This window comes from Lagopus muta, chromosome 7, assembly GCF_023343835.1.
Source record: "Lagopus muta isolate bLagMut1 chromosome 7, bLagMut1 primary, whole genome shotgun sequence".
NCBI lineage: Eukaryota > Metazoa > Chordata > Aves > Galliformes > Phasianidae > Lagopus > Lagopus muta.
Window position 1 is genome coordinate 21,653,531 of NC_064439.1, and position 26,867 is coordinate 21,680,397.

Here is a 26,867-nt window from a genome sequence, read left to right on the forward strand (position 1 = left end):
TTTTTCACAGAAAGGGTGGTGACGCACTGGAACAGGTTGCCCAAGGAGGCTGTGGATGCCCCATCCCTGGAGGCATTCAAGGCCAGGCTGGATGTGGCTCTGGGCAGCCTGGTCTGCTGGTTGGTGACCCTGCACATAGCAGGGGGTTGAAACTAGATGATCACTGTGGTCCTTTTCAACCCAGCCCATTCTATGAGTCTATGATTCTATGAAATTGCTTTGATGAAATCTAAAAATTCACCTCTTTGGCCAAGAATGGTTCTGAAGGCTGACCTACACATTTCATTTTCCTCATGCCATCAGTTCTGTTTGACAGTCAGGCACAGAAGGATTATCCATGGGAGAGTGCCACCTGTTACACAGATGAGCCATGGATTTAAACTGTCAGAGATCAAAATTATCGGCTGTTAGTAATTGTGAAGGACGTCCCAGGAAGTATGCGGGGTGGAACTAAAGAAGCACAATGAAGAAAGACATTGATTGCACTTACTAGGTAAGCACTGTCATTAAAATTTCTGTTTCACAACAAGATCCAGGAACATAAATTTGTAGAATCCAACACATCCCAAAGCTACAGAAACTCTCAGATTTTAGGTGAAAGACCTTAAGGTAGGAGACCCTGTGTATATGCTTAGGAAAGCAGCTTTTTTTTTTCAGTTGGTGCCTCAATATAAATTCAATTTTGAGAAAATTTGTGCTGTATTCCTCACTCTGCAGGGGCTCAGGAGGAATGCAGTAGGTGCAGCGCACACCAGGTGTAAACTCACCAACATCAGCACAGTGTTTCACACAGTTAGTCCTAGGAGACTGAAAAAGGCCAAAGGTAACTTTCTGTGATTTTAAGCTACCCAACTGACAGCCAAAACATTTCCTTCAAAATTCTTCCAACGTCCATAGCTGTCTAGCACAAGTTTTGAACTGCTGCACTGCAGCTCAGTCCTCTCATCACTGCAGCTGAGGCATCTCCATCTAGTGGCACTTCATAGTACTGAAGAGTTTGTCCTCAGCAGTGATAAAATCCCTTCCTTTATTAATAAGAAGAATAACCACATTGACAGAAATAATACAACAATTCTGGGGAGCGTCTGAACTTTGGATATGCTGATACAGTTACTTCATTCAACCTTTATTTCCATTTGTGGCATTGTAAGGAAGCATTTTCTGCATGTTTGTAAAGGCAAGGGAAGAGAATCAACCTGTATTATTTAATTACTTCAGTTCTACTTTGAAATAAAGCTGTGATACCACAATGATTTCGGTTCACTTCCAAATATTTCCATGCATGTTTCTTTTTCCTTAGACTGTGAAAAACTGCACATGAAGTACAAATACTAAATACGGTGGCTGAAAGCCTTAAAATTCTCATGGAAAGAGGTTTTGTGGTTTCTTGTTGCCAATGTTGGCGACACAATGCACTGCCTTGTTATTTATATCATGCCAGAAAAGAAACGGAGGACTGTGATTTGATGTAGCAGAACTTTTGTGAGTTTCACGCTATCATATCCAGGATTTGAAGAACACAGAAAGAACAGACATAGCAGGAACTAAAGCTTTATTGAGCATGGAACTCAGAATATGTATTGACTACATATTAAATCATTTTGGAAACACTAACAGTCTTTCGTATGGCTGATTTACAGATATTTGTGTGCCTACACATCTGCACACCCTGACACAAATGGGATTCAATGAGTATCAAGAATTGAGTCACCTTCTGCAACACTGATTAGCAGCATCTGAAGTATCTTGTGTGTGTGCTCATGTACTTAGCGGTATAGAAGGTTCCAGAAAGTGCACAATGGCACATTTCAAAGGAAATGTTATTTAACTTCTTGATGGTAGGAATTTTTTTGATGTGACCTTTGCTCAGTGTCAAAACAAATCCAGAGTTGAAGTCAATGCATTTAATACCTTCTATTCGCAACATATGTAGATCAGGTTTTTTTTATTTCACTTTTTTCAGGTTGAGCTGTTAATTGATTACATGACTGAATTAATCCTAGTTAGCAGCCCTGCTATCATGCCTGGACTACTCTACATATCAGCCCATTATTGGGTTTGACCTCCTGCTGGGTGTTAGGGAAATTCAGCACATGGAAGATATGGTCTGTTATGCTGACAAGCTACAGACCCCATCACTCTCAGTAGTCATAATCAAAGAATTATGAATCATTTGAGTTGGAAGGAACCCTCTCCTGTAATGAACAGGGACACTTATAGCTAGACTGGGATTCCCAGAGCCCTTTCCAGCCTGTCCTTGGTGCCTCCAGGAATTGGCATCCACCAGCTCCCTGTGCAGCCTGTGTCAGTGCCTCACCACCAGGTTTTTTTTGTTTTTTTGTTTTTTTGTTTTTTTTGTGAAAAAAAATATCTTTGTTATATACTGTCTAAATCTCTCCTTTAGTTTGAAACCATTACCCCTCATCCTATCACAACAGACTCTGCTAAAGAATTGGCCTTCTTCTTTCCTGTAGATCCCCTTTAGATACTGACAGGCCACTCTCAGGTCTCCCAGGAGCTTTCTCTTCTCCAGGCCAAACAGCCCCAGCTCTCTCAGCCTGTCCTCATAGGAGAGGCATTCTATCCCTGGGATCATTTTTGTGGCTCTCCTCTGGACATGTTCAAACAGATCCACATCTCTCCTGTACTGAAGACTCCACATCTGGACACAGTACTGGACACAGAAGGGTAGGATCACCTCCCTGATCTGCAAGCTGCACTTCTTTTAGCTTGTCAGGGTCTCTCTGAATGGCATTCTGTCCCTCAGATGTGTCAGCTATACCACACAACTTGTCATCTGCAAACTGCTAAGGGTGCACTCAATCCCAATGTCTATGTCATTGATGAAAATGTGTATGGGAACTGCTGAATCATGGCCTGAACCTCTGATTGACCACCTGAGGCGAGCACTGAGTCAGCCACAGGAGCACAGGTGAAGGCAATTCTCCTGTGCTGCCGGAAGGGGGGAAGCCTGGCTGCACCTCCTCTAGACCCATTTAAGAGCTGACCACCAGTGGGAAAGGATCTCTTCTGGTGATCCACTCCACCAGAGTTTCCCACCCAAACCCAGCATAGGGTGAATGTCCTTCTTTTCTGCTCTAGTGTAATAACTACGTAAGTCAAGCTCTTGGATATACAATATCATCTGTATATTCATTGCTTGTACGAAATGTTAAAGAGCACAGGCCCCAGCACTGAGCCCTAAGGGGCACCATTTGGACACTGAGCCACTGAGCACCACTCTCTGGGTATGACCTCACAACCAGTTCCTCATTGAACAGTCCACCCACTAAATCCATGTATTTCCAGTTTGGAGAGAAGGATGTTGTGGAGGACTGTGCCAAGGACCTTGAGGGAGTTCAGATAGATGACATCAGTTGCCCTTCTCTTGTTCACTGATGCAGTAATGTCATCAATGATTCACAATGAATTAATTTAGCTCTATTATAATGATGCAGTAGTGCTAAATTCAAAGAGTATTTAGCTCAAAAGAGGAAGAACATAGCATGAGAAACCAGAGTAATTAGATGTACCTACACTGGTATCCAAGGAGAGCATGGAAATTATGATTTTATCCTGAAAGAACTTTGCAGATAACCTTCTTGCCGCCTGCAACTCCTCCATGACTTTCTCACATACCATTCTACTGCTAATCTTTCCTTTCAACCTTTCCTTTTCCATTCTTTCTACATAATGCTGACATCATATGCTTTACTGTAGCACAATCTAGCTTTTACATAAGTGAGGACACCTGAACCTTGCCTATTGTTCAGATCAGATGGACAAGTCCTTCCCATTTTAACAACCTCAAATCTGGACAAAATGTTCTGCTCTTTTTACTATTTATTTGCATAGTAACATGCAACAGAAAGGCACTCCTGAATCACAGAGCCTAGCTCCTGCCACTGTAGAAACTGTGCTGTACAATTGCCTCTCAATTTATCAAGTACCACATCAGAAGTGGGTATATTTTTGTTCCCACTAATTCCAAGGAAACACTGTTTCAGAATTTGATTGCTGTAATGATTGGAAACATTTTTCTAATCTTCTGACTAAATTTATTAATGGCTAGTTCCTATCTGTTTATTCATGCATCAACACTGACCTGCAAATTAAATGGTTTTCATCCTTCATTTTTATTTTCCTCATATATTTATAGAGAACACTCCTATCTCCTGTTTTTGTTTTATTGAAATAAACAAGCTGAGCCCAATCTGTTTGTACAAAATGCTCCCAGTCTTTATGGTGACCCACCTACTCTTTCTCTACTTCAGTTCCACCTTAGCTCAACTATAGAACAACTACAAACTTCCACGGTACCCCAAATGAGCTTTCACCTAAGGGCTTTAAGTTCCTTCAGCAATGACACTGATACCTCCTTACTTTAAATGGAAATATATGTCCTGAGATGTTCTCTGGACTTACGGTGATTCCCAAGTGTAAATCATCACCAGATTTCAATAGTGTGCTCTTATTAATCTTACCAGGACTACAGAAAAATTATCAAGTATCCAAAACCCAGCCCTTTATGACTGACATTTTCCTTTTCAAATGTTATCTATGGCTATCTCACTTCACAGTTCCTCTCCTGACCCTGTGTTTTCATTCTTTCCAGGTGATGTTATATGTTTTATTGAAGTTTTTTTTTAATTGAAACCACATTTGACTCGTAAATCTCTACTTCCCAAAAGTTTTGCAAGTGATTTAGACCAGACTTACAGATCTCTGGTTGGGCAGATCATCTGTCTTATATTTGTACATAAGCTATCACGGCACAGGTTCAGCTGACCTGACTTCACAAAATTAACACACAGAGAGATGAGGAGCAATTCATGACATGACCTGTCCTCTGCCAACGGCTCCCTCACCCAGCACACAGGCAGTCTGTTCTCTGTGGGCTCACTGGGATACCTCAGATAAAAGTTAAAGTTGGAGGGCAAGCTCATGTTCTCTAGAGATATTGTAACGTCCTTAAAAGATGCATTGAAAAAAAACAACTACCAGCTTTTATGTAACACCTGTTTCAGCATTTTAGATGCCATCCCTACCAAAGCATGGCAGGGGGTTTTGCACTTGCTGCTGCTGTAGTAATTTCTGTTCTGCCACTCACGTGCTCAGGACAAGCACGCTCTGATTTTGAGGGATTTAACAGAGGCTCAACAGGAGGTGCTCACATCCTTTCCTGCTCTCTCATTTATATCACCGAAAAATCTTCTGCTTTTAAAATTCCATGACAGCATGATACAAGTTCATCTACTTGGTAGAAATTTGAAGTAATTTTAAGCTGAAAAAGAACAGATAATTGATTGGCAAAAATAACAAGAAGTAGCAGAAGCAGGTCAGCAATAATCAACTGAGTCAAAGGCTTTTGACTGTATTTGTACATAGTGTACATGTAGGTGGAAAGAAAGAGAACATAAAAATTACTCAGGCCTTCTAAAAATACTATTAAAAATCCCACTGAACATGGCACTACAAGACAAAAAAAAAAAAAAAAAAGAAAAAAAAAAAAAAAGAAAAAGCATTTCATATTGCAGCATCTTGTAAAATTTTATTCAATTAAAGTATATTTTTATTTCATTAATCAAGATCATCATCAGCTGCCAGGCCCATCAACCATGCTTCTTCTGCACACTTTTCTAAATAATCCAGTTGCACAATAAATAGAATTTCAAGTCAGAAAGGGTCAACTGAAAATATAAGGAGTTTGGATTTTTATTTTTTTTGTTCATCCTTTCCCAATTTCATTTAAAAATAAACTTTTTCCTCATTTATTTCTAAAATTTTAGCAGATTCAAGTTTCCTTTGCCCCATCTAAAAGACTATATGGAACTATTTATAGGTAGTTTTATTATTATTATTGTTTTATTGTTTTGTCTTGTTTCTGAATCTAGGTATTGGGCCTGTTATTGTGTCCAAAATAAATTACAACAATACACAGAAGAATTGAACTATGCAGCTCCTATTTTGCTTATACATTGTAAATCCTTTCCAAATCTTGCTCTAGGCCATGAAAAAAGTCAGGCAAATTCTTAAGATGGCACCTGATGGTGACATAGGTCGCTTTGCTTCGCAATAGGGATTAGCACATTAGCTTAAGAACCAATATATTAGTTCAGCAAAAGGAATCCGTGAGTGATGGTTCTAAAACTTTCCATTTCAACTTCAGTGGGTGAATAGTCATGTTTTCCTCAACAATTCTGCACTGCTGACGTAATAGGAAACTTTTATCTTTCACCTCAATGATTTTGCCTCACAAGAAGCACAGGAGTCGTAAGAGAACACTTTCATCTTCTACACTGAGAAGGTGCAAGGACATCTTCCTTGGATTCCACCTATATCACTCTAAATGTTGCTAACCATGGCATAATAAGCAATGGAGATTTTCCAAATTGAAGAAAAGCGGTTGAAAATCAGCCAAAGTTCTCTGTGACGAAGCTGATGGCAGAAAATGGGGAAGAAACAGGTGGGCACTTGACCATCTTAGATGTTAGTGAGCATGTCCAGAGGGACATTAGCATATATTAGCCAGTCCTTGAAAAAGAATGAATGTGTATGCAAAAGTACTGCATATATATGTCTTAACTGTTTGAATGCAGAACCTGAATCTGAGGGGGTGTGCTTGCTTGTCGTGTCACCGGGTGCTGCTGTGAGGAATAAAGGCATGCCGACTTCGAACACCACATTGCAGTTGGAGAGTTTTCTTTCCAGATTTCGGATGACGGTGGGACGCACCCTGGGCGTTGGGTGAACGTTCCGTTGGGCTGATAGCAGCATAGGTGGCACAACACACATTCGTAACCCGCTCTTCACGTAACAGGTGGGAGCCGCAGGGAAGCACCCCCGAGGCGGGAAGGGCCGCGCATGCGTACTGCCGCCCCACCTCACCGCGCCGCCGCGGCGATGGCGGCTGCTGGGGGTTGAGCCGAGCCTCTACTGCCGCACGCCGGGCCTGCGGGGAGGCGGTGGCCTGCAGCATGGTGCGGTGCGGAGGAGCGGCGCTGCGGAGGGTCAGTGCGGGGCGGCCGCGGGCGGGGCGGCCCTAGCGGCTGCGCGGCCCTCCGCGTGGCTGCCGTGGCCGCTTTCACCCCTGAGGCCTCGCCGTCCTGCACGGCTGGGGCTCCGGCCCTGCGAGGGCTCTGTGCCCGTGGCCCGGCCTGAGCGCTGCCCATTGCTGAGAAGGACGTGGCGGCCGTTGCCCGCACCGCTCGGTGTCCGGGAGGGCAGCGCGGAGAGCTTGTGGGTGTGGTGTGGAGGGATGGGTTGGAGGTTGGACTGGGTCATTCAGAGAGCTTCTCAGCCTTAGGGATTCTGTGATTCTACTCTGTCTGCTTTCAGAACTTCATTGCCAGAGAAAAGAGCTACGTGAGGCATTTTATCCGGGCTTTATCTAGTGGCTCTAAAATGAAAGCTAAACAGAATGAAGTGCTGATGCGAAGCTTTGTGCCTTCTTAGTATGGAAACTTCATCGATGATTTGCGGCTGTATGTGAGAGGAGGAACAGGTGGAATGGGTTATCCCCGCCTGGGCGGGGAAGGAGGGAGAGGTGGCGATGTCTGGTTCGTTGCCCAGGAAAGATCGACCCTAAAGAGCATGAAGGCAAGGTACCCAAAGAAGCGGTTTGTGGCTGGAACAGGAGCCAACAGCAGGTTTGTCTGGTTGTTAGCATCTGTCCTTCCCGCATAGCAAAGTGTTTAAGTTACTGAGCCTGGCTTAATGTCTCCCAGCCTTAAAGCACTGAAAGGTGAAAAAGGGAAGGACTGTGAAGTGCATGTGCCACCAGGGATTTCAGTTCTTGATGATGATGGGAAGAAGATTGGTAAGAACTTGTGCTTTCATTTAATATATCCTAGTATATAATGTCATTTATCGATATTTCTCGACATTTTGTAGACTTCTAATGCTACACATATCCCAAAATATGTGGTGTTTGCTTTTTTTTGTTGTTGTTGTTATTGTTGTTGGCCAAACAGAAATTGACAAAAATTATACTTAGAAAATGCTGGACAGGCAGAGGCCCCTTCCAGAAATTAGTAATAGTTAATTTGTACCGCTGTATGCAGCAGAACATTTGTTGCAACAATTCCCTGTGGCTGGAAGCTATAATGGTCTATTATTGGATTAATGATGTGTCCTTAAGCTCAGCGAAGCGTCCCACTGACTTTATTGAATTATGACATAGCTTAGAAAAATAAAGATCCTTGCTGAGTGTCAGTATTTCAGGTTATCTAAAATGTTCATTATTTAAAAAAAAAAAAAAAAAAAAAAAAGTAGTACTTACTGATAACCAGGAAGAGCATCAGAAGAGATGCCTCTGTATAAAATAGCATGGAAGATTCTTTCTTCATTGAAATGGGAAATCACACCTGAACCATTGCAGGAAGTTATGCTTTTTCACTAACTGATTTATTTTCAGGAGAACTTAATGGAGCAGGAGAGAGATTCCTGGCAGCTCGGGGAGGTCTCGGTGGCTCTTTGGCCACAAACTTCTTGCCTTGCAAAGGCCAGAGGCGAATTGTTCATCTTGATTTGAAACTTATAGCCGACGTGGGCTTAGTTGGGTAAGTACTGCAGTTCTGTGTTGTGGTTTGAGAACTGACATCAAAAATTAAAGCACTAAATTTCTAAAGGGATCTGAAAGAAATTACAGAGGTGGAGTTTGAGTGTCGTTGTAACTTTGCCACTTCAATTACTTCAAGTCTGTGAAAATAAGCACTTAAAACCTATTAAAATTAATTCTAAAATTCTGAAAACATTGGTTATGCTTTGTCAATCGTGGTCATCAGTTTAACATGAGTTCAGCAACTGCAATGATTTTCAAAATACTGTTAGCAAAGGTTTGTAGTTCAAGTGGTAGGTATCAAACAAAGCCAAGAGCAGTCTCCATATTGGTTCTTCCACTGTATGATACTGGCATAAGTGGATCCTTTCAGTAGATAGTCTTAAAGAAAATATTGAAGGCTACGTAGCCCACTCTCCCAATAAACTGGATGCAATGTGGGAAGGAAGAAATTACAAGCTAGAACAGTAGGGTTTGTATTTCTTTTGCACTGGTGCTTTTCAGTGTTGCTGCTTATTAACAACACAGGTAAACATTTATTTGGACAGAGCTTTTAACAAACTACAGTTGTGTAAGGATCGGTCTGCTTGGCATTATTTTTCCCTTTCAGTCCTTATTCATAAAAAAAAAAATCAGTAAACATTGTAAAGTAAAAGCAACTGGTTTTAAGCTGAAGTACTTTAGTTTGTATATTCCCTCACAGAATGGAGCCCTAAATACAGCTGGATTTTTTTTAACTTATTAGAAATAGTTCAGTAGCCCTGATAATAACAGAAATATTAGTTACATAATTTTCAAGTAATCTCCAGTAATTATGTTATACAGAATATTTTGGTTTTAGAGTTGTGTAAAATATAGGAGTTCTGTGGTGCTTCTTTAACCCTACATTTTAGCCTATGTTTTATCTGACGGTTTCCCTTTAAAACTCATTACATAAATATCATTTAATTTGAGGAGATGATTATTTTCTTGTTGAGAGTATAAATCAATCTCTGATAATTTGTGATTGTACTTTGATCTTGTAGAGTTTGTTACTTCAGTAGATTTGTAAGTGGTGTGCTATTAAATCAGGTCTGAAAGCATCTAGGCATTAGAAGGGGCCTCAAGTTTGGTGCAGATTGTGATGGATAGTGTAGGTTGCAATTTAAACTTCAAAGAGGATATTGTGCTTCAGTGGAAGCAAAATATGTGCTTGAGGAGATGACCAGAGTAACTTTCCAGGCTGTCTTTAAGGCACCTCTCAATATCAGAGAGCATTAAAATTACCCTGAATAATTTTCTGTTCAAACAGAGTCTTTGTGTCTCTGATCTTTTTGAAGAAAGCCTTTACAAGCCTATCATAACTGCCCCTCCATAAAGCCCTTTAATTTAATATTAGTCTTATTTTTCGTATTAGTTGTACTTGCCAACAGGTTATGATTGCGTGTCTTTATGTGGAGACTACAGAGTTTTTTGTATGGCACATTCTGAGGTACCCACGCCTTTGTGACTAATAATCATTTGCAAGCAGACATCTCCTTCAGTCCCTGTTGCAGTGAAGCACTGTGCTGAGTAACTGATCTTGGGTGGAATATAAGTCTTGTGCGGTCTCCTGTGTGGAGCAGGTTGCTATAAGAAAACTTACAGACTCTGACCACAACTTAACGTTTGACAGGGATCAAAACCGTTGTGTCCTTTACAGCTCAGACAATTCTTTAAAATGAGCAGGGTAATAAAATATACAAGAATCACATGTGTTTATTCACTGTATAAATTCTGACTTTCCCTCTAGGTTTCCAAATGCAGGAAAATCATCACTGCTAAGCAAGATTTCTCAGGCCAAACCTGAGATTGCAAATTATGCATGTAAGTTCACACTCTTATTTTTAATGCTGTAATATTCATGAGAAGAAGAAGGTTTATAATAAAGGTTTACAGGTTTATAATAAAGAATAGGAGATAACCGTGTTGCTTGCTAAATATGTTGCACAGATTATGAATGATACCAAATACCTTTAGAAATAGCTTTCCATTTCAGTAACTAGTTCCTTTTACATCCTCAGTTGTTCACATGTACACATCTGTAGTGCTTGAAGCTATTAATGCGAGGTCGATTTATTTTAGTCTCATCCCTTTTTGTTTCCTTTGAGACCAGTACCCTCACTCTACTGAATATGCAGCATCGTGTTCTTTTGCATAAGCATCTTTGGAAATAGCTACCACCTGTTCTTGCAACAGGGTAAGACTTCAGTTTTGAGTATCTACTGAAAGATGCACTATTATTATCCTTTCTAAGGATTAGCCATCTGAACATTCTTTAATTAAAAAGTAATTTGGTGTGCTGTGCTACTGCTGCCTGTATTTTGCCTAGATTATTTATCCAGAGTTCTACCTGTGAAAAAATGTTGTCCTCACCCACTGTCTCTTCAGATGCTGTGTGTTAAACAGATATGTGTTGAAATCTAGAGACATCCAGTAATCACATGGAGGGGTTCGTGCATGAGGAGAGGTCCATGTGATGGTTTTGTTTGACATTACTGAGGAAAGTAATTGGAGGCTAGTCAAAGTTACTTAATTAAGCAGATGACTTGCAAAACAAACTGAATGAAAAATAGCACTTTGAAATAACTATAGTAGATTCACATATGAAGACTACAAATGTTTGCCCTCTTTCCCTTTCTTCCAGACTTTAGTTCTGGATATTCTGATTAAAAAAAACTTCAGGCCTTTGCATCATCATCAGTTCTGCAAGTAATTAAATGGAACAACAAAAAAACACCCCGCTGATCCTTCTGGTCAGTCTGATCTCCATTACTCTGTCTCTCCATCTCCAAAAATTCTGTTTTAAAGTTACTCTTGAGTAAGCTACCGTTATACTGAGCATTAACAATAGCATGACTACAGAGCCTATGTTCTCCTGACCGTCAATTAAAAGCTGCCAAAGGCCCTGGGACATGCTGTGTGTCCTAAAATGATCTTCATGTTTCTGATAATTAAGAGTACAGAAATACTATAGGTGAAAACACAAGTGATACCCATGCAACACTGAAGACGTTAGCAGCCTTCTGAATGGAACCAAAAGCAGATGATTGGAGAGAAGTACATAATAAATGCTTTGGATACTTCCCCTTTGTGAGCTCACATTTGTGATGTAGGGACTTCCAATTTATGCATGTTTAATAATTCTCAGTGAGTTGTCTGGTCTGCCATCAGTGACTGTTTTGAGTAACCGTGTGCCTTTGGCAAGGGGTAATGAAGTTTTAACTGCATCTTTGAAGAACACCTCCCCCTTTTTTTATGCATTCTGAGTTGGCTGCCACATATTTTGTAATGATGGCACCAAATGTTTACAGTAGAGATGTGCAAGGATTTGAGTTCTGGTAATTTCTACCGACCTGCTCGTGTAGTTCCTGATTCTCTACAGTCTTTTTAAAGAAGAATTCTAACTCTCTCATATTTCCTAATTTGACAGCCATTCCATGCTCTGAATAACCATTTTGAGTCTAACAATTTCTGACTCCTCTATTCCCTCTTTGGTCTGAGAGGATCAATACTGCATACAGTGCCAAGATCTGATGAACCACTGAGTTACAGAGTTGTCCAATTTTATTTTTTTTTTTTCTCTATATTCCTTTTCCATTTATTCTGCTTGCGTTTTCTGCTGCTGAACACTTGTATCATGTAAATCTAAAGTCAGAAAGTTGTGCAACTTTTGAATATTTTTGAATGTTAACATTTTTTTTAGTAATTAAAACAGTTTTGTGTCTTTCCCCTCCTCTTTCCCTCTTGTCATAGTTACAACGATACAGCCTGAGCTAGGAAAGATCATGTATGAAGATTTTAAACAGGTTGGTATGAAGGTTTGTTCTGGTTGTGTGTAATGGTTATTTATGTTCCTTGACAGCATTTCAAAAAGCAATGGAAACTTAACTTGTAGAGTTTTCTGGATGTATGTATGTACATAAGACAATTACATGGGTTAAAGGGAGGTTGTGGAGAAAATCTTAAACAAACAAAAAAACAGTAATAAGGTGGCTCTATAGTGAAGTGCAGTGCATGCTGAATTGGTCTGAAGTCACTTTAATAAATGGCTTCACATTTTCCTCTGCCTTTTTTCTGTGATTCTAATCCTGTGTTATAATCTCAGAGTTGTGAGTTTGTTTGGGAGTGAGATTGCTGTGTCCTAGCTTACTCCTGGTAAGTTCAGGAGCTGATCAAATGTTACAAAAAATTACTTGCTATTTTATTCACAAAAGGCACATTTTGACTATGTGAAGATGACTCAGGGATGAATGAGTTATTCTCAGAATTAATTGTAATAGGAGCTAATTTATCCAGCAGCTGCAGATCCATAGTAGTGAATGAAGTGGAATACAGTTACTATAACTTCTTGTTCTGCCTTTCTGGATTAACTTCTTTTCTCTAAATAAAAAGCATAATTAAAATGAAGTGAGAGTGACTGCATGAACAGCCAGAATAGTGTGATCCTTAAGGGGTAGCTGGGTCCACTTTCCCTTGTGGTAGCTGCAGACTGCCTTGCTTTTTGTGATCCCAATTTTACCTAGCATCTTCAGGTAATTCTGGGGTGCTCTGAATGCTTTCTGAGGATTCAAACATTGGAGAGGAATACCAATGCAAAATAAGGTTCTTACTAGCACATTTTGGTACAGAGTTGGACCATGTAGGGCTAAGTAAACATTTTTGTTCCTCAAGCTTAAATCTTTGATGTAGTTTTGTTTCTAAGTGTATGTATGACGCAGGAGGTACTGAGATCAGCACTTCAAAGATAAAAGACAAATGCATAAAAGGTCTTCACATGAGTTAATTGGAAAAGCTTACCCTTCAGATGTGAAAAGGCAAACTCCTCTTTCCCCCTTCAGAAGCAATAATCTTGGGGGATTTGGTAGCTGATACTTGAAATTTTCATTTACCAGCCTTCAGCATTATTGTATGCTAAAGGAAGGAGATCTAATTTGCCAGGCTTTAAAAACATGCAGGTTTTCAGTCAGTTTGTATTCAAGTTGAGACAAACCCATCAGTCTATGCAACATATGAAATGCAGCTTTCTGGAAAGGTTTTGTTACCTCCTTTGAAGTGGGCCATTCTCTACTACTCCTAGATTCAAACAGCTAAAGGAAACTTTTTGTTTATTTATTTTATCTGCTTGTTATGGGTAACATCCTAGAAAACTGTGTTGCAAATAATAAGCTGGTTTATATTGTAGCCTTTGAAAAACTACCTGCTATGAACTCAGGAACTCTTGCTTTTACTGCAGTGTTATGTTCCAGCAGGAGAGCTACTTGTACTGACATTCTTTTCTGCAGCTGGTTTATCATTTCCAATGACCTTTACATCTTGGCTGATTCTGCATTTTGTGGCTTTTAAACATCAGTGCTGGGTGCTATATAAAAGCTATACGTACAACATACCTCTTTTCTAAAATCAAGGGAACTAGTGACTGTGATTGCACTGAGCATCTGTGAGTGGGAGGAAGTAATTTGGCTCGCAGTATTGCAACTGCTGAAAACAAAACAGCGGGAGCAACTAAGAGCAGTGTGTGAGGTGGCTGTCCTGTATCGTTCAGGGGAGGCTAGTTCACTGTATCTTTTTATTTTCCTAGAAGAGAACATCGAGGTTTCTAAAGAAATATGTAGCAGTGCCTGTTTTATTTTAGTACATTACAAAAAAAAGTAAAGGCCACCTGAGTTATGTACTACTTGCAAAAGAACCTTGATACACAGCAGTGCAAAAGTAGAGAGTATGAGCTTGGGGTTCAGCTCATAGCACCAGGTCATGAAAGCTGTCAGAACCTTTCACGTATTGTACCAGAATACCTCAACCAAGTGCTGTTTTGAGAGAATCTGAGTTTTGTTGAGCTCTATAAAAAAATTCTTTGGAATACAACTCAAGTCATGAAACCAAACGTCAGGAAGTGGGTGGTTTTATTCCAATCCAGTAGTAATTCTCTCCTTATTTCTACTTCCAAGTCAGCAGTTCACCCACCTGTATCTCACATCCCTGTAGATGGAAAATTCTGAAGCAAGGCTTTTGAAGTGCTTGGGAAATGGGTAACGGTTAAAAAGTTAGTGGGACTGGTAAGGGAGAGTGCAACTCATAGCAGAAAGTGGGTTGCATGCTGTAATTTTGTTGTGTGCTGGCTTTGAACCCTGTTTAACTGAATCCAGCTGCTGTCCAAATGGCTGTCAGATAGGTGCGAGCCACAACTTCTGCCCTCTTCTGTCTTGGCTTCCTGTGGGTTAATGGGTAGCAGTGGGGTTTTTTAATATTCTGCTCTTTATTAGTCTGTCTTAGCTCTCCTTTACAGCTGTACGTAGCTCTCCCAAGCAGCAGAGACCTCTTCATTTTGGCAGTTCTTGCTGGGCTCTGGTTGGCAGCTGGTATACTAATAAACATCTCATTTCAGCTGAAGAGCAGAAGATAAATACTTGCAGCTTCTCATGTTCAGGGGAGCAGTGCTAAGTGAGTTTGTATTTGACATTACAATTTTTCTGTAGCCACGAGGAGCAGACTTCATTTTCTTTTCTGGTGACAGTTTGAATTCTGTATGTACTCGATAGCCCAATTTTCCCAGTTCCTAGAATGTGTTTTACTCTTAGGTAAATGTTGCAGAGACATTTTTATGCCTCTGCTTTTTAGACAGTTATAAATAAACAGAGGGGGAATATGAGGAGCAGGATGACTGTGGAATAGTAGCGTTGTTTCAGCCTGCTTCTGATGATGGGTTTTTGATGTATGGAGAAAAACCAATGTGTTATGCCAGAGAACTGATCCCCCACACAATTCCAAGGAGTACGTATCTGTAAAAGGAGCCTTTCACAGTAGATATTCTTTGTGGTTTTTGTCTGGATTATTTTGTTTATATAAAGTTGTAGTAGACACGAATAGTTTAAAATCACTTGTGCATATTGGAAATCTTTTATTTGAAACTTTTGTTTTCCTAGATTTTAGTAGCTGATCTCCCAGGACTGATTGAAGGTGCACATAAGAACAAGGGGAGGGGACACAAATTTCTCAAACATGTGGAAAGAACCAAACACCTCCTCTTAGTTGTAAGTTGAATAAAATACACAGCATATTGAAATCAAAGACAGGGTAGTAAATACAATGCATCTTAATTACAGTATAGTTGGAATTTCAGAAATCATTTGTTATTAGAATAGGGAGCATAAACAACTGTCTGATGCTAAATTAAATCCTTAAGCAGAATTTATCATGAAAACCTGACAATTAATTTAGAGCTGTGAAGTGTTCCAGTAATAATTAAGGCTAATGGGTAATTCTTTTTTTTTTTTTTTTTTTTTTTTTTAATCCCCTCCCCCCAGTCTTTCCATAAGGAAGGGTTTGAAAATCAGGGCTCTGAGAACCATCCTCCCAGACCCAACTAGTTTGTGCTTCCAGTGCCTGTGATTTTACTTTGGAGTGTAGTTTCCCTGTTATTTGCCCAGGAATGAGGACGTGTTCACAGAGGTTGTACCACAGAGTAGCTATTGGAGAGAGCCTTGATATTGTAGCATAATGTCATAACGCTAAGCTGTTGTGTTTTGTTTTGTTTCTTGTAACTTTTTCAGGTTGATGTCGCTGGGTTTCAGCTCTCCAATAAGACTCAATTCAGAACAGCCTTTGAAACTGTATTGCTTCTAACTAAGGTAACTTCTTATCATCCTGTCAGTTGTAGTTGTGCATTGAGCCAAGAAAGCATTAGTTTTAATGAAGAAATTTCAAATTTCATGTGTTTTCTAGGCTTGTAATCCAAGGATCAATTAAGAAGCTTAGCATTCTCATAAGTGATAAAATCTTTAACTGTCTGATGAAAGTGCTTTACTTTGAGCTTAACAGCTCTGTCATTGATCTGTCATGATCTTTGTCATGGTCGAGTGAAGGTGAAAAGATGCAGCTTTTTCAGTTCTCCAATGCATTAGCCTTCTGGAAGTAGGAATATGTGAGTGTAGTTAAATCTCTGCCTTAACACCCTTACTGTATAGCCTAATAGAGATGAAACAACAGGCCTCAGCTTTGCAGACGTTCATTCTTTCTGTTTTTTATCATTGCTTCTGATTGAAATGATGCAGCTTATATTGTGTAAGTTTAGCAGTTTTCTCAGTTGTTCTACAGCTTTAGATGATGGGTCTTCAGAATTCCAGCTTGTTGCTTTGTTTACCTTTAGCTGTGTCATGCTTCTCTTATGTTTTTTTTTCTGGTATAAATCACTATCTGTGCCTAAAATCCTTAGAATCAGAAACCTGTCCCAAGAATTTCCTTATGTTTCATAGACATGATTTTTTTTATGAACAGAAAAATAAAAGAAAGCCGTCATTCCTTTATAGGGAGTGTTTCAGAATCATCCAGCCTGTTTACCTGAATTATCTGTGTAGTACAAAAGATCACTGAAAGTTTGAACATTTCCTTGTATCAGGCTCTTTTAATACATCTGATTTTGAGTCCCTGAGTAACCCCTACAGCTGCCTAGACATTGAATCTGTTTAGACAACTAAGTAAATGAGAGAATATGTGTAAAATTGAAGCAGCGCTTTTTAAGCTACAAATACTTATTCAGGCAAATGTATTTGTCTTTTAAGGAATTGGAGCTGTACAATGAAGAACTTCTGACAAAGCCTGCACTGCTTGCCATTAATAAAATGGATTTGCCGTGTGCAAAAGATAACCTGAATGAACTTATGAAACAATTACAGAATCCTGAAGGTAAATTAACTTTCAACAGTTATCTTTAACGGATCTAATAAGGAGTAACACTGCATTGGCAAGTTGTTGTTTGAAATTTAATGGAAATTGGCTATTAAACTTGTTATTTCACAGAATCACAGATTGTATATGTTTTAAAACAAATTTCTGTACATAGATGATCTCTGTTTCTGTGTACCTATATTGCTGGCTTTACTGTTAAAATAGAGATCCTTAAAGACTTTGCCCAGCTATGGGAGAGTTAATTTCCAGTTTAGGTATCATGAGTACCAAATGGTGACCTTTCAGGATCCCCTTAGAGACACTGATAGATGTACAGTTTATCACATGGCTTTGACCAAGGCGCGTGAAGATTCTGGGCAGCTCTGTGTAGGCTTTTGACCATTTTGCTGTTACATTGCAGTGAATTCCTTTCTGTTTCCTGAAGGATGGTTTTAAGCTTTCCTGATTCTTACACACATCTTGCGTATTCTGCAGCTTGGGATTTCTTTGTACGCATCTTTGTACGATGGCCCATGTGAGGGTTGGTATGTGATAATGCAAGGGCTCTGTTAGTGCTCGTCTTGTGAGACAGCTTTTTTTTAAGATGAATTAAGCAAACAGTACTCTTACATTAGTTCCAGTTATGTTTTTCTGTTGTAACTGATGAAAGTCTTATTTTCTAAATGCAATGGACTTTGTAGTGATTCAGTGTATCAGCTTTTACTAACTCTTGAACTGTTATGTTTCAGACTTCTTACACTTACTAGAGGAAGAAGCGATTCCTGAGAACACAATTGATTTCAGAGATATAATTCCTATATCTACATATACTGGAGAAGGAATTGAGGAACTAAAAGCATGTGTAAGAAGATCACTAGATGAGGAAGCAGAGCAGGAGAATGAAGAATATCGGAAAAAGAAACTATCACTTTTACACAGTTCAGGAGAACAGATGAATAAAGGCTAGCATTCTTGACTAGATTTTAATATATTTTTGTATGTTCATGAACTCATTGCTACATGGACCTTCCTTTTTATTTTTGTTCCCTCTACCATCACTGCCCCGTTCTCTACTGCATTGCCTCAGTTCCTTTTGGTGCTTAGGTAGAGCACAATGCTGAGCAGAGCAGGTTTTCAGGTTTATGCTGACTACTGACTGAACAAAGCAGAGAACAAAGTGCAGCTCAAAGCATTGCCTAACAGTTGATGAACCCTGAAATATTGTTTGCCACACACGCATGAATGGAAGAAATAAAACCTATGGAGGTAGCAAAGGAGCAACTTGAACCACTTGTACCTTTTGTCATGAATCTCAGAGGCACCTGGGGAAATCTCTGATGGAGGAATTTTCCAGGTTCCATTGCTTCAGAGGTGAACCGGTACTGCTGCTCTGACAGATGGTAGGTTTTTGTTAGTTTTAAAGATCTAAAGGAGAACACAAATAAGTAGTCAGTCACAAGAAAGCAACATGTAGGAGCATGGAAAAGCAAGGCTGATGCCTGCTGCTTTGTTTTCCACACCTGCTGGTGCCTGCTGTACTTTTCTTCATTACGTAAACCCTGATCCTATATTCCCAAACCTAATTTGGCAGTTCTCCCTTTTGTGGAGGTGTGGTGGAGAAAATGAAGGCTGCTTTTCAGCAGAGCCCCGTGTTTTGGGGATTGGATTTTACAAGCAGCATGTTTAAAAGGTAAAATGTTAAAAGTCGTTTGTTGTACGGGATGTCTTTTATTGATTGCAATTACTATAAGACGGAATTCATCACGTGCTTCTCAACTTAATTCTAGTTTCTGTGAGCGTACCAGTGCAATCCTGCCCTTCTGAACCTTGATAAAGCAGTCGCTGTGAAGAGGGCTAACTTCATTCCTACCGATCGTTAGCAGCGCGATTATCTTCCTCGTTTTACGGTAGTGCCGCGCAGGCGGGCGGCGGCAGGCGGGCCGGGCACCGCCCTAGGGGGAGGATCCCGCCCTGGGGGGCCGCTGGGAGCTGTAGTCGCGGGCAGGGCTCGGGGCCGGCACTGCGGCGGCGCCGGACTGCAATCCCGCAGTGCGACGGGCCTCCCGCGAGGGGAAGAGGAAAGAGACCGCTCCGGCGGTAGGAGCTCGGCTACGATGCCCGTTCTGCGCGGCCCCGCGCCCTGACGGCCAGGTGAGCGGCCGGGAGGCGGAGGCGGTTCGGAGGAGCCGCGTGGGCCGGGCTGCGGGGTGGGCGCCGTGCGGCCGGGCTGCGGGCGCTGCGCTGCAGGCGCGGTCCGGTCGATGCAACCCGGCGCCGTCCGCTGTCTTCATCGGCTGGCGAGGGCGCGTCGGCTTTCTTAAAGCTCCCCGTGCCTTAGCTGAGGATGCTGCGTCCGGTCTGTTGCGTCAGGGTTTAATTTTTAACGGGGTGCTCGTGGAACTTGGAACCGAGTGAGAGATTTTTAGAAAAAAAAGCGTTGACTGGCAGCAGTTACTTTGTATCGGCCGCTTCTAGTTATGGAGAAACGGGGCTGCTCTGGGCTCCTCCTCCTGGTCAGCGAGCCACAGCTCTAGTGCCTTAAACATGGATCTTCGCAACAGGAGCTGTGGTGAAATCCGTCCCTGAGGGGCACTGGGATTGGTAGTTCTCACGAATCAGTTACGAGAGCTGTGAGGTGCGTTGGCTGTGAGAACCTGGAGTCTGACATTTAAGGCAGAAAAGGGCCTCACCTGCCCTGGCCAAAGCAGCTTTCTTCCCTTGGGCTGGTGCCTGAGGTTGGCAGTTGTTCAACACCGCCAGGAGGGAGAAGGGAGAACACGGGTGTCCTGAATTGTGACAGAGAAGGGGAGGAACTCTGTGTTTGCAGAAATGGAGGTCTTGCTGAGGTGGGTGTTCCGTGATGTTCCATGCCTCTGCTATATGTGTGCATTTCAACAGCTGGTGACCACAGGTATCCATCTGGTAACGGGAGGGGCTGGGCTCTTAATTTTCTACTTAATTATGGTTGTTCGTGAGCACTGGCTGATGCTTTTGAGGGTGTGAACCTCCAGAGGGAGATCTGCATGTTTGTCTTAGCTTACGTTGTAGCACAGTGCTCAGAAACCTTGAAAGCTGCTCAGAAATACTCCACCTGTTCAGTAATACTTTTTGTATTTTATTTTTTGAGTCCTGAACTCAAGGAGAAAGAGTTAACAAACTGTACTTCTGCTCTGGTGGAGCAGAACGTGGTGATGTTAACCTCTGCACTCTGCCAGAGTAGTTTGCGCAATTGCAACATTCAGCCTCTGCAGCTGTGGTTGTTTAGCGTGTTAGCTGGAGTCCAGTGCATGCCTGAATTGGCCCTATCTGCCCTTAGTGTCTCATATACAATAGCATTCAGATTGGAGGATTTTGGCATTGGAAGTTTATTTCCTTATTTAATGAAAAAAAAATGGGGTAAAATCGAGTAAATGCTGTAAAGCCTTTCTTGCCTATATGGTCCGATAGAAGTTTCTTTGGTGCTTCACCCCAGGAGACCACGTCTGTATGAATGTTATATTTCAGGTTTTGACGTAGGTGATTTAAAGTGAACTTCATGTCTCTGTGCATGCTAGCACAGCAAACCCACCTTCAGGTCCTTGAAGTTGCACAATAACATGCTTGTAGATCTGACACCCTACCTAGCTAGCATGGAAGTGATTCTCCTACTAGGACCTGCAGAGCTGGTTTTGGAACTCAGTGTTGCTGTTCCCAGATGTGGGTGAAAAGATAATTGAGGTGGGGTTTCTTTCTCAGGACAGTGCTGGGCAGGTACTGAAAAGCCATCACCAGTGTTTCCTGCCTTTTTCCCTTTTCCTTCAAACCTTTGTGTGTAGAGGAAGGAAAAGAGACCCACAAGTATATAAACAATTCAGACTCTCTTTTGTTCTTTGACATGAAAAATGATTCATCTTTTCCTCCCTGTTTTGAAAGTGGAGCCGGGAACCTAACCTAATTCTGTGTAACTATATGGATTTTTTGGTGAGCATCCCTGAATTTTAAAACATCCATAGAAAAGTAGTTGTTTTCCACCTTTCTTATCTGTTTCTCAAACAGAGACAGGTAGATAAGAAGGAGTCCTCAGGGGAAAAATCTTGGGAGAAGGACAAAAAAAAAACAACAGTAGTTTGGGTTTTGTTTTTTAAATGCAAGAGGTAATTCTAGGAGTTGGATTAATGCAAACACATTTGAAGTTTCATATTTGTGAACTGCAGTATAAACACTGTTGTTGGCTTTGCATAAAACAAATGTAATGGTGACTCTCCATGCTCTGTTTTCTAGATCCAGTAACAGCTTTTTCCTGGTTCTAAAAGCTTGTAAGGTTTCTCTTGATTTGAATACACCACTGGTGAGTACACTGAATCTATATTTTTTTTTTACTGTCTGAACCAAGCATTTGTTACTGCTCACTTGGTCGCTGTAAAAAAGTTTCCCCTGCTGGGGGAATTGTGCATAACATATGTACAAATTCACTTTTTCTTGATACCCTCCAACTAGAAAATAAGCTGTTTTCTACATCTCTTCTTTCTACCCCAAGAGAATTCTCAGAATTCTTTCATTCAAAAATAAGGAACTCAACCAAAATGCAGGACTGGCTGGCAGAAACAGGGCTTGGAAAGCAGGGCAACCCTGCTTTAGAAGAATTTTTAATTGCTTTTGAAAAAGCATCATAGTAAATTACTCAGCAGCACCTTCTTCACTAGCTTGCAGCTTTGAATTTGGCCCATCTAAACTGTAGGTTACTGCCCATGTATGCATTCGTGCCTCACCTAATGATGCCGGTACTGAGCAGTTCCCTTTTAGTTACGTGGCAGTGTGGTAGGACTGAGATGTACTCTGGTATTGCATCTAGGGTACAGAGAGGGAGCTGCCAGTTGAGGTGAACTTCTTAAATCAGCTAACTCAGTGACTGACCTCCTGGTAGCCTCTGTAAAAGCCCACGCAGTGACACACACTTCAGTGTTGCATAGAATTGCATGTTAAAGTGCTCTTTTTTGGTTTTGAAGACTTATTTAGCACTCTTTCAGCTGAGCAATCATAACGGGCTGTGAAATAATCTGTGCTCTCATTAATGCAGGGACTCGGTTGTGTTATCACCACCCAAGTGCATGGAGCAAGAAAGGTGCCACTGTTACTGCCTACCAACTCAATTCAGCTAGCATAAGTCAACTGTAATCAGTTTTGTATCAACAAACTTGAACTTATGATTTTTTTTTATTTTTCTGTTTAATTGCAGGAGACGTGTGTTGTGGGCAGGCATGGGCTGCAGGGATGTTCATGCAGCAACAGTGCTGGCCTTCCTCAGTGGGACAGCATCAGTGGCCGGACTCCTTGCAGCAGTTCTGCTTCCAAACTGGAGGCAAATGAGACTGTACACATACAACAAGAACGAGAGGAATGTGACCATTTACACTGGACTCTGGATCAAGTGTGCTCGCTTTGATGGGAGCAGAGACTGTGTGATATATGACCCGCAGTGGTACACGGCGGTTGATCAGCTGGATTTGCGCGTTCTTCAGTTTGCCCTTCCACTGAGTATGTTCACTGCTGTCTCAGCTCTGTTTCTCTGCATGATTGGCATGTGTAACACAGCCTTTGTATCAAGCGTGCCAAACGTCAAATTGGCGAAATGCCTTGTGAACAGTGCGGGCTGCCACCTCGTGGCCGGCCTCTTGTTCCTCCTCGCATGTGCAATTTGTCTCACTCCGTCAATCTGGGTCATTTTTTACAACAACTATCTGAACAGAAAATACGAGCCTGTCTTTAGCTTTGACATCTCTGTATTTATCGCCATTGCCAGTGCTGGTGGTCTGTTTTTCACTTCTGTTCTTTTATTTCTGTGGTATTGTGCATGTAAGAGCCTGCCTTCTCCCTTCTGGCAGCCCCTCTATTCACATGCCCCCAGCATGCACAGCTATGCCTCTCAGCCATATTCTGCACGCTCTCGCCTCTCTGCCATGGAAATTGACATTCCTGTTGTGACACACACATCTTAAAGGGACAAAGTCTTAGAAGTCAAATTTTTGAGCTCACTCAAACCGTGCAAATTGCAGGCTTGATTGTCTCTACTGCCTTGCACTGGGTATAATCATTTGTAAGGTCATTTTCCCCAAGATGCAGTGCAATGGAGACTTGAGATCTGTATCTCTGTTGTTCTCATGTGTTCTTCCTTGAACAGCCTTCGTAATTTTTGTTTGTTTGTTTCTTTCTTTGCTTTTTCCTCTGAGCTCATTACAGACAAAAATTGCTGCTAATGCTGGGATAGGACACTACAGTATTATCTGTTCGTGCAGGTCGTCCTGCATATCTGTTCATCCTTCTGCTTATTGAGATCAAAGCAGGTTTGAACCTCTTTGCTACTTTGATGAACCTTTTTTAAATTCTGATCCCATTAGAGGAGCTGTGTACATGGACCCTTGCAGCCGTGTATTATCCAGGTGCACACAGTGGGAATGGATGTAGGAGTTTCATTAAGTTTCTTGTTAGAGATGAGAAAATAACCTAGCGTAGTCAGAAGTGTGTTATTAGTGGGAGCGGGAAGGTGATTAAGAAATGGGTTGCAGAGCTTTCATCTGGACACGTGTATTTTAAGATTGCATGACTGAAAAGGGGATTTGTCAGGCTAATTCAGTTCTGTAGCACTGCTCTCTGTTTTGCAGTGCACACAAAAAGCCACCTGCTTGTGAACTTCTGCGGTAGAAAGTAGAGTCAAATTACCTTTTATTTTCAAAGTAGCTTTTGAAAGGAATAAGTGATTTAGCTAATAACGTCCTTCTGAACTGTGAGAACGATTGGGGAATTACTGGAGACTAGAAACTTCTGTGAATTTTTTTTCTAGTCTTTTTTTAAGAAGTTAGTAAGTTCTCTAGATCTGTTTTGAGATTAAAACAGAGACGGCTTGTATTTAAAACAAAATTTCTTTAAAAGATTGAATGTTTTATTTGGATGCCATCTTCAAGACCTGAAAGATGGATTTGCAAGTCAAACAAGCTTACAATCTATCTGAAATGCTTTAAAGTATTATTCTGTTCTGGGGAGAAATGTCAGTCACTACAAATGGATTAGGAAAACCATGAAGAATTCTGAAGGCTGTGAAAGATTGTTTTAGAATGCTGTACACAAGCTGTAACAATGTCTCTCTAAGAAGGGAATTGTGATCCTGTGGAGAGACTTTTAAATCTAGATTTATTTATTTTTTAATGTGCATATACACAAACTCATTGTTACTTGTATTTTTTACCACTGCTGTTTACAGGAAGCTTTATAGTCTGCAGTTGTTACAGGACTTTCATGCTGTAGCTTATTTAATTACTGATTAAGACTTTGCCCTTTCAGTCTTGTTTTCCCACACCTTTCCACTGAGCTATTTTAAAAGCCAGTTGTTTCCTACATTTCCACATCCCAACTGGAGAAAGTGTCCTGTTCCTATTTGCTGTAAGATGTGAGCTCACAAGTTATTAGATGCTTCAAATATGAGGACGGGTTATAAATGCCCAACCTGGTATGTTTAACTCATTTTTACCTCCTTGAATGCAGAGTGGGCCAAATCTGCGGGATCAAAGCTTTTCAGTATGGACTTTGAAATTACTCAGAAATTTGATGATAGTGCATTGGGCACTGTTACAGTTAAGGCAGTTGTTTGACTTGCTGAGATTTTGGCAAATTGAGGTTTGGGTTGTAAGATGTCATGGCAGTATGGAAAGTTATTTTGATTGGCAGCGTTCTGGAGGTTAACAGATATTTGAATTTCATTAATCTCAGAACAAATTTGTTTTGCTAAAATGAAGTAAGAGATCTTTAGTTCTATTTCTGTGAACTCCTGTAAGGTCTTGAAAATCAGTTCATTTCCTTTATAATAGAAATGTGAACAAATGCTTCCCTGGGCAAATCTTGTTGTGTTACAGTCTGTGCAATGACAGTGTAGTGAGAGGAATCTCTTTGTGCAAACCAGCAGGCCTCGGAAGCTACTGGACCAAGTGAGGAAGATGATCTCTGTTGTAAGTTCCCAGCACAGCCAGTGGAGCTACAAAGCCCTTCCAGAAGGTGACAGCGTGCTTGGTGAAATAGCAGTCTAAGGAATCACTGTAGATGATAAAGAATCCTTAAAAAGACAGGCCTCTGAAGTTGCACAAACATTATATCCTTTAAGAAGATATTCTGTTACAAGATATTATGTTAGATGAAGGATCATTTTTTTAAAATCAGGTCATTATTTGTATGGATTAGAACATGTATAATGCCATGCAAGGTCACTTTTTTTTTTTTACTTTAAAATGGAACTTTGCTTTACTGTTACTCTTGCTGTCTAACCACAGACATTGTTGCTGCTGCAGGGACTGCTGCTTTGTGATTTCACATCGCTTTGCTTCCTCCTCCAGTGTCTTTTCTTCTTTGTGCCTTGCTTAAGTTATGAGTTGGCCAGTAAATGTCTGTTTATTGTCAGTGCCTGGAATGCTTTTTACACCTAAATTTATAAAGCATTGTGACTGTTTTGGAGGGGTGATGAGTACATCTGTGAGTGACTTTAAAAGGACCCAAATCTTCAATATCTTCAGAGCCTGGCAGGCCAATGCTTTCTTCAGACAGCAAGTGCAGCCTGTGTTTTGTTCTGTGTGGTTTAGATAGCAGACATCTGTAACAACTCTTTTGCATTCCAACTTTGATTTATATGCATTAAACTTTCAATTAGTATTTGCTGCTGCCTGAGCTGATAACTTGTTGCTTTGTAAATTATGTCTTTTCAAAAGTCTGATCTATGAAAAGCAGGAATCCAAAAGTTAATGGATTCCAGTGCAAGCCGTAGTTAAGGTAATATTCATCAAAAAAGGCTGTTGCTTCATGCACAGCTAAGTCTCTTTTAACAGTGCTATTAATGTGAGTTGCCACTGGATCCTAAGTGAAGTTAGCTCGACGTGCTGTGCTCTTTTTCACCTTGTTTACAGAAGGGGTGGCCAACCTGCAATGCTTGAGCTGAGTTCCACTGAGTTCCAGTGGGTCTCTTGCTAAGGTAACTGCTGTACCCAGCAGTAAGCCTGGGGAGGAACAGCGTTCCTGGGGCTTGGAGCAGACACATGTCCTGCAATTCTCTATGGCAGGGAAGAGCTGCTGTGGAACCATTGGCAATCCAGCCTCTGGCCAGCTGCTCCTTCCTGAACAGGCACTCTGGGTCTTGAACACAGGATTTTAATTTGTAGCTCATGCAGCCAAAGGTTGGGTGCTCTGGCTTATGGGAATCTGGTTTTTTTCTTTGTTGTTTTTTTTTTTTTTCAAGTAATTCCTGTCCAATTTTTAAAGTTGTGTTACATACAATGTGGATTCTTTTTATGTGAAACAGAAGATATGTATTTTTAATAAAACATTCTCATATGGATGCCAGTTATTTCATTTAATTTTGTGGAGAACAGTAACTATTGGAATATGAAAGATTTTACCTGCTTTGACATTGATCACTAGACTTATCAGGCAATTTCAGATAACAGGTTTATAATACATAATACGTACTGCATTTTTAACTCCCTAATTTTGTAGTCCTGCTGCTTTAAGAACAAAAACAAACAGACACTTTCTGAACGCCTATTACTTACCATTTCCTTTTGCTTTTATTCTGAAAAGTTCTAGAATTCTTTTTTTCTTAAAATGGAAGAAG

General features: G+C 40.8%; 2 protein-coding genes across 6 annotated transcripts; both read left to right on the plus strand.

The window, feature by feature from the left end:
- The first annotated feature begins 6,733 nt into the window (after positions 1-6,733).
- GTPBP10 (GTP binding protein 10) lies at positions 6,734-18,959 on the plus strand. Of its 3 annotated transcripts, none has more exons than XM_048950947.1 (10): positions 6,734-6,820; positions 7,339-7,649; positions 7,728-7,819; positions 8,417-8,561; positions 10,332-10,405; positions 12,335-12,387; positions 15,502-15,609; positions 16,129-16,206; positions 17,137-17,260; positions 17,992-18,959. In XM_048950947.1, the coding sequence occupies exons 2-10, from the start codon at positions 7,510-7,512 to the stop codon at positions 18,207-18,209; spliced, it is 1,032 nt and encodes a 343-aa protein (XP_048806904.1). In that variant the 5' UTR covers positions 6,734-6,820; positions 7,339-7,509; the 3' UTR covers positions 18,210-18,959. The 3 variants fall into 3 exon arrangements, with proteins under 3 accessions (XP_048806904.1, XP_048806905.1, XP_048806903.1); XM_048950948.1 differs by lacking the exon at positions 6,734-6,820 and adding an exon at positions 6,873-7,010 and having other exon boundaries at positions 7,456-7,649; XM_048950946.1 differs by lacking the exon at positions 6,734-6,820 and adding an exon at positions 6,896-7,010.
- A 230-nt stretch (positions 18,960-19,189) lies between these two features.
- Positions 19,190-26,488, plus strand: CLDN12 (claudin 12). Of its 3 annotated transcripts, none has more exons than XM_048950949.1 (3): positions 19,190-19,393; positions 21,503-21,569; positions 22,458-26,488. In XM_048950949.1, exon 3 carries the CDS (start codon positions 22,480-22,482, stop codon positions 23,215-23,217), a length of 738 nt encoding a protein of 245 aa, XP_048806906.1. In that variant the 5' UTR covers positions 19,190-19,393; positions 21,503-21,569; positions 22,458-22,479; the 3' UTR covers positions 23,218-26,488. The 3 variants fall into 3 exon arrangements, with proteins under 3 accessions (XP_048806906.1, XP_048806908.1, XP_048806907.1); XM_048950951.1 differs by lacking the exon at positions 19,190-19,393 and adding an exon at positions 19,502-19,877; XM_048950950.1 differs by lacking the exon at positions 19,190-19,393 and adding an exon at positions 19,885-20,088.
- The last annotated feature ends 379 nt before the right edge of the window (positions 26,489-26,867 follow it).

Excerpts from the sequence above, each read along its gene's own strand:
- GTPBP10 (XM_048950948.1), top strand. The coding sequence starts at position 6,978 with ATGGTGCGGTGCGGAGGAGCGGCGCTGCGGAGG. Across the intron at positions 7,011-7,455 it reads GAGGAGCGGCGCTGCGGAGG|TATGGAAACTTCATCGATGA; the intron begins GTCAGTGCGGGG and ends GTGCCTTCTTAG. Across the intron at positions 10,406-12,334 it reads TGAGATTGCAAATTATGCAT|TTACAACGATACAGCCTGAG; the intron begins GTAAGTTCACAC and ends CTCTTGTCATAG.
- CLDN12 (XM_048950949.1), top strand. The coding sequence starts at position 22,480 with ATGGGCTGCAGGGATGTTCATGCAGCAACAGTGCTGGCCTTCCTCAGT.